Here is a 7,805-nt window from a genome sequence, read left to right as displayed (position 1 = left end):
AACTTTCAAACCATAACTGCAATATTCTTGCTACTACATCTTTAAAAATAAATTGATTTTAACTCATGCTTACTTTTAACGCATGAGCTCCAATTTTAAACTCATGCCTACTTTTAACCATGACAAGCAGTAATGATGAAAATTATGTGAAGAACGCGAACCGAGCTTTGTCAAGAAAATTCAGGCCAAGGGAGAAATTGTTAGGATTTTGCCATAAATTTCTAACATATTAGGACTCTCTATTTTGAAGGAAGGGAAAAATACTCCTAAAGTAATAAATCTCCTTCATATGCTTTATCCTTTTTTGGAGGAAAAGTCTTGAACATCTATAAATTGAGAATCTCTGCGTCTCACAACAACAAAAACAACATCCATAATGTAGTCATTAAAAGAGTCTTGTTTAGGGGAGATCTTACTTTTAATAAATTTTTTATTTTTCAATATTTATTTTATTATATGTAGGTCAATTGACCAAACTACTTTTAAACTGATAGTCTCTTTTGATATGTTTGCTTATGTCTAATTTATGTCATTAAAGTTGTATTTGTTGGATTTCGCATGGACCATGTTATTTCGATCCCAACTCAAAATACTTCGATTTAGATTACAATATGATCATCGAGTTAGCATTCTGGAAAATCCTTGGCGTTCCGTAGGCAATAGTCATAGGTCATTTGCTTTTCCCTCACAACTTCGTATAGCTGCTGTTGTTTTGGGCTAAGCTTCCAGTAATTGATTCTATTCCAATAATAGCTATTTCTGTAGCAGTATTGAGGGTTTGATTGTTGATATTGGCATCCATTAATTGAAAATTCGCGAAAATAAGCTGTGAAGGGTCCTTGGCTCCAGTCAACTTCTCCAACCCAAGCTGTTGCATTCCATATTGTTGCTTCTATGTGCATTTTGTTTGTTGGATAGTTCACTCCATGATTAGTATTGTTCTTGAAAACTCTTATGGGAATATCATCCACAAAGAACCTTAGAGAATTAAGTGAAAAACTGTTATTATTTTCTTTTTTACTACAGATAGTTTCAAATTTGATAGAAATTAAAATATTAATCGAGATATAACACATAGTATAAGTCACTTGATAGATGATTATTTTTTATCCATGTCGTATGAACTAGGTGGCCAGAAGTAATGTCTATCATGGGCGAAGGATAATTGAGTACAAATGGTATACGTATAATACGTGAGACGATAAAGAAATAAAGAACGTGTGTACATAATGCATGAATCGTATTCATTTTAAGCTTACTGACTTTATGTCATACGTTAACTTCATCGATTACCTTAAAGTTCGAGGTAAGATGCTCAATTTTTTAACTATACGAAATCCTCAGGGAAGGCGTCTGTAATCAAACTTTCTCCCATTTCGTTTGGTTGTTGAGCTCATTTTTATCTATATATAGTATTGTTTCATTTGGATTATTTTCTCAAAAGAATTGTAGATGATACATAATTGTTTTAAATGGAACATTATACTAGTTCAATATATCAAATCATCGGGCACGTATGATGGTACTTAATTAAGGAGATATACCTAATCCCATTTATATATGTCATTGTTCAGGTTTAGACAACTATATCAGCAAAATTTCTTGCTATCAAGGTACAAATTAATTTTAAAAAAATTATAATTTTTTAAAAAAAAAATTAAATGAGTTTGTTACTTACACAATTTGATACTGATTCCATAGAATTCCATATGTGTGAAAATCAGCTGCAGGATCAAACCAGAGATTAAACTGTTGCTCCCTATGCCCTTCATCATTCGCAAAGATATTTGTATTTAATGTATATTTTCCATCTCCTCCAAAGAACTCAAAATCAACCTCATCATGTTTGGGTCTTGCTGGTTCATCAACTTCCTTTGACATTAACTGCAAATTAAACAACCAAATACCAATGGATTAAACAAACACAATTGCTACTATATATCTCCTTAGTATTGTAGTTAAACTTATATATTCTAGTTTAGTCAAATTTAAAGTGCACAACTAAATCAAACAAATGTCTTATTTACTCCTTTATAGTATATACATCTCATTTTTTCTCGTGTCGAGGGTCTACTGGAAATAGCCTCTCTACATTCACTATAGGGGTAAGGTCGTGTACTATCTATCATCCCTGTACCCCACGTATTCGGATTATACTGCATTTATTGTTGTTGTATAGTATATACATATGTGTGATGTGTTATACTTCTTTTCAACTAATAGGTCAAATTTAATGACATGTTTAGAATTGGCTATGCACCATGAAAATTTATTTAATATCATCCAATTTATAAAAATTTATATAAAATCATTGCAAAGTAGAAAAACGTTACAAAGTGTATATCATATTTAGATGTTAAGAAAGTATAAGATCTTACATAGAATGTTGTTATAACTCCTTTACTATTTTTCTTTGGTAACTTTAACTTGATCCGAAAATCTCCAGACCCAAAATTTTGTTTTGAACTAAATCCAGCACCTGAAGCAAATAATCATATTGTTATACTACCGCGTATGGAGATGAATTTGACACAATATAAGGCCAGTAATTAGAGATATTAGAGTGAACCTGAATATTGGTCAATAAATAGCTGAACTTCTTTTCCCTCGTTAGAAATTGTTAGATGGTTACCTCCCCATATCTGATAATATGTCTGGTTAAAGGGAATTTCATCTGCATTAACATTGCTTGCATATTGAGTAGCAATAAGAAATAGAGTAATTAAGAGACCAGATGGAAAGTGAAACATTGTAAGAAGAATAAAAAGAGTAAGAAACAAATTTATTTGGTTTTGTTAAATGACTGAAATGCAGTAAAGTTAGGTTACATATATAGAGGGTGAAAAACATCAGCAATCTTGATGATTTTTCCACTATTAGTATTGGATTTATGACAAACTTTCAGTACAAAAAATGATAATTATGGGGAGTAAAAAGAATGTACACGCACTTAATTAAATCATAGTAGGGAAAACTAGCCATGGAAAATTATGTCTATATGTTTTTTTTTTTTTTACAAAGTCCCGTTTCTATATATTAGTAACTAGAGAGGTGATGCCCGTGCATAGCACGGGCCGACATATTAGGTATTTAGTTTATGCACATGCCTACTTGTTAGGTATTTAGTTTCTTTTAAACTATGGTGGTGATGGCATATACAACGCTTCTTATAGAAATTAAAATTAAAAGGCCAAATGCATAGACAACCCTTTAAACTTGTCCTTATTTTTCACCTAGACACTTTATGTAAGCACATGACCTATTGGACACTTGAAGTTAATTGAAAGTGCACCAATTAGACACAAGATATAAGAACATAAAATGCGTGTATCTCACTCGCAGTGACGTGGCACATAAGCCAATGAGAAGCAAAAACGTCGCCATTTTAATTACAAATAATCAATTGGAAAAAACTGAAGATAAAAACCAAACTATTTTAAAATCTCAACCCCCATTTTTGTTTCTTCCCCAAATAGAGTTTGAAGCTTCCTATCGGACTCTTCTCTGCTTTTGTTTTTATTAACGTCACAATCTGAATATTCCTCCACAACTAAACCTCCAAATTTCGAAGACCCTACTCCATTTCTCTTCCATGAGCCAGCTTCTCCTATATCTGAAAATCATCGTTTTCCACCCCCCACATTTTCAGTATTTCAGTGCATCTCTTAAAAAATTAAACATGGATCAAGAAATCATGGACTTTCTAAAATCTTAAATATGGAACTGATCCAAAATTTCAAGTTAAAATAAATCTTAACAGGGGAGCACCCTGCGACGACGACCATAACAACGGTGGTGGTAGTTGGCCTAACAACCGTGGTGGTGGTGATAATCGTTACGGGTCTATTCCGAGGAATGGGGATGGGTATTTTCGAAGTGATGGTGGAAGTGAAAGCCACATTTGAGTTGTGAGCTTGAGGTTTGTCACTATTCATTTCAGGCTTATGTGATGCTGAAGTAGTCATCAATTTTTCTCCGGTAAAACAAAGCTCATACCTGGAATTAATTAACCTGCAAGTTAGTAAAGGGAAATATAAATTATGAACAAAATGTAAAAGGTGGACATAATTGCAGATTTGCAGTGGTTATGGTGGGCATGATGGACGCCGGGGGCAGTGGCTATGGTGGGCATGATGTTGCGGCAAAGAGGAGAAAGAAAGATAACAATTTTAGTAAAATATTGCTTAAACTTTTTGGTTTGTTTCTCATGCTGACGTGTGTCCCATGTCAATAGCTTATGTAGTTATTCACGCCCTTTAAAAGAGGTGTGAAACACGCACATTACCGTGTGTCCCATGTCAATAGCTTATGTAGTTATTCACGCCCTTTAAAAGAGGTGTGAAACACGCACATTACCATGTCAGTAATTTGTGTTTAATTGGTACATTTTCAATTAACTTCAGGGGCCCAATAGGTCATGTGCTTAGATAAAGTGTCTAGGTGGAAAATAAGGACAAGTTTAAGGGATTGTCTATGCATTTGGCCAAATTAAAAAATTTCTCAGTTAACTCACTCTTCTTAACCAAGCAAGAATATTCATCTTTCTTCTATAGTTCTATTATTTCTATCATGTTGTACTCGTGAACTCTGCTCAGAGGGAACACATAACCATGTCCTCAGGATTCTAGAGTCTCGAGCTTTATGAGTGTCTGATGCATTTGGCAATTTAGCCACAATGGTTTGCTGCATCACAAGGAGCAGTCGGAGGAATAACTATTCTTGAATGATTATAATTTAGTGCAAACACATTCTTTGTATGTTCCACTAAACATAAAAAACAATTAGTATCTATGATTAATAACAATGTTAAACTGGCCAACATAATTATCACTTTCCGAACACAAATTAATAAACCTCTTAATCTTTTTCACTTCCAGTTCTTCAACTCATCGGTACATACAATACGGAGAGAGAGATTGTTGCACATGTTAAGAAGGAAATAGATTTTACCAAATAATTGAGTCCATTTGAATACAGAAGAATCAATCTTCCTGTAATTTTTTTTCTCCAAGTTTCTCCACAAACTTATTTGACCACAAAGCTCACAATACGTCTTCGCTTCTGATTCCCATAATGTTGGCCAATAGGTTCATATGTGAATTTCCTTTTAGCCACAATTTGATTGTAGCCTTCAAACAACTCTGCTAAATGCAAAATAGATAGTCAAAGAATAGTGCTTTCCTACAAAAGAACTTTAACGACAAAATTCTGTCCCAAACATCAAAGAGAGAAAACTGTATGTTTTAACTTTATGTGGCATCATAGAGACATCCTCTGTAATCTCTGAAACAAAACATGGAAATACAGTTAATATGAAAAATTGAACTTATTTTCCTTTCATTCATATCATGTTATCATGTAACAGAACCAAGTGTCATTAACTCATAATTGTAATATGACAAATAAGGTGATACTTGACATGTATGTGTAGTACTGAGTAAGCCAACAGGAAATTTGTTAGTGCTAAATTGAACAATATTCAATAAGCTTTCTCACCTTAAGGAGTTTTACATCCATAGAACTCTAACGTCCATAGCCACAAATATTGAATAGTATAAGCAACTGGTTACATGTAATTATCACTTATAATGGTTCTGTTTTTTGCTCAAATTGTTACTTTTAGACCATAGCTCATGCCTTGAACAAATTCAAATGTCAATTCATGTCAAGCACATACATCATACAAAAAGGAAATTATTCATGCACAGATAGGTCATGTCTTACTACAGAAATCTTCTGTAAATCTCCAACAGAAACATTCAAGGTTTCATCTTTGATAAGGTAGAACATTTAAGGTTTCGACCTCTAAGCAAAATTTTGATAGAAAAAAAGCTTAGAAAAATATTTCGTTACCTCTTTCTATAGTAATGCCAAGAAATGCTTAAAACGTTAAAGCTCTCGTAGTACATCATTCCTCTAACAAAAAAAAAATATATACTAACTATAAATAATCAATAGAAAAGCTTTCATTTCTCTAACTGAAAAGACTATACACTAACTATAAATAATCAATAAAAAAGATTTCAAGTGTAAAAGAATATAACAGAAAAAGTCTCTCAAGTTGCCTATTATGTGGAGAGCTTGTTAGTCGAAAAACTATTAATCTTGTTTAGACAACAACAAATTTAACATTCTAACCTTGTGTAGAAATGAAAAAAGAATCTCCCGTCACAAGAGCAATTACTCCATCAACTCATGAAAAATGCTACGACTTTCTTGTCAACAGGATTATCGTTCTTTAGTTTTTCAGAAAAGTATGTGTTTGAAATCAGGGGAATAGGTTTTTAGCATTAAATTCACTATACTTAGCATAAGGTCAGTAGAAAACACGAGTTCATAGTTGTACAATCCATTGTCATTTGATGTCATACCAACTTAAAAAATTACAAATGCACAAAACACCTATACACAAGTTCAAGTGCAAAGTTTTGCAGAATAAATTCATTCTAAGTATCTCCTTTGAAACTTATCCCTACAATATTGGTTAATGTACATAAATATTACAAGCTACATTCACTATAATGTTTGATAATCTATCCTACCATACTAACTGTGATGTTTAATTGTTTATTGTGTATATTTTTTGACGATGCCAAACCAGATAGCATGTAGGAAAGAGTTCACATGGGAGAAACTAAGTAAATATCCACGGAGAGGGGGAGGAGGGGGAGGAGGGAGGGAGGGAGAGATTTGGTCGTCCTTAATCTTTTGTGCACTCTCACAACTAGAAGGTTACAATGTTACATCTTTCATTAAACTATGTCAAGAACTAACCTGAAATATGAAGTCAAAACACAAGATTTATAGGTTAGTGGTATCGATGAGAATCTTCTGCATAATATCGGTGAATTTATTCTCATTGTGTTCGTTTTCCCTTCCCCTTCCCTAATCCGTCCCCAGTGTAATTGTCACGATCCAAATTTTCACCGTCGGGATCGTGATGGTGTCTAACATTGTACCAGCTAGGTAAGCCAACATTTCAGAATATCCTACCTTTTTCCTTTATCTTTCAAATATTTAAGACTTAAAAAAATAATCCAGCAGAAATAAATGCGGAAGAAAATAGTTTAAAAGCTTAACTTTATGTGATAACTAAAATCGAAATAACATCCACCCAGAACTGGTGTCACAACTTACGAACCGTCTAAGATTAATACAAATAAAGGTCTGAACGAAAAGTTTACATCTGTCTTGAAAGTAGATAAAACAGAAAATGAAATGGGATAGAAGAGGACGTTAGGGCCTGCGGATTCCTGCAGGACTACCTTGGGTCTCCGGTATGCAGTGATAGCAACTAACCTCACGATCAGCCACTAGCTCCAAAATCTGCACAGAAAGTGTAGAGTGCAGTATCAGTACAACCGATCCCATGTACTGGTAACTGCCGAGCCTAAACTCGACGAATCAATGACGAGTCTACGGTGGGCATACAACATATACAACCTGCAATAGTTTATACTAAACAGAAAGGAAATATGAAATGTAATAAAGCAATAACAGGCATTAAGTAAATCCGGAACCCAACTGTTCTACTAGTATTCAGTTATAACCAATCCTTAAGGGTGTTTCAACATCACAATAATGAACCTCAACGGGTATGGACACATAACTGTTACAACCCATATCCACATGTGTTAGTTCATGCCATATATTAGTTAACATAAATCCAAGAAGGAATTATCTTTGAGATGATAAGAAGTCAATCCTATTGGTCTTAAGTGATACAAGAGTGTATAAGGGTGATTAACAAATATTAGAAGTTAAATGAATCAAGGATGTTGTAACTCGTATTTTCAGGTAAATCT

General features: G+C 33.5%; 1 protein-coding gene across 1 annotated transcript; it reads right to left on the bottom strand.

Annotated features, from left to right (window-relative positions):
• Positions 1-328: 328 nt before the first annotated feature.
• Positions 329-2,781, bottom strand: LOC107762819 (putative xyloglucan endotransglucosylase/hydrolase protein 1). The gene is made up of 4 exons (XM_016581212.2): positions 2,570-2,781; positions 2,379-2,479; positions 1,679-1,884; positions 329-978 (listed from the first exon to the last, which is right to left on the bottom strand). Exons 1-4 carry the CDS (start codon positions 2,748-2,750, stop codon positions 624-626), a joined length of 843 nt encoding a protein of 280 aa, XP_016436698.1. The 5' UTR covers positions 2,751-2,781; the 3' UTR covers positions 329-623.
• Between the last annotated feature and the right edge of the window lie 5,024 nt (positions 2,782-7,805).

The sequence above is a fragment of the Nicotiana tabacum genome, chromosome 6 (assembly GCF_000715075.1).
Source record: "Nicotiana tabacum cultivar K326 chromosome 6, ASM71507v2, whole genome shotgun sequence".
In the NCBI taxonomy this organism is placed as follows: domain Eukaryota; kingdom Viridiplantae; phylum Streptophyta; class Magnoliopsida; order Solanales; family Solanaceae; genus Nicotiana; species Nicotiana tabacum.
This window is presented reverse-complemented; position numbering and strand designations above follow the sequence as displayed.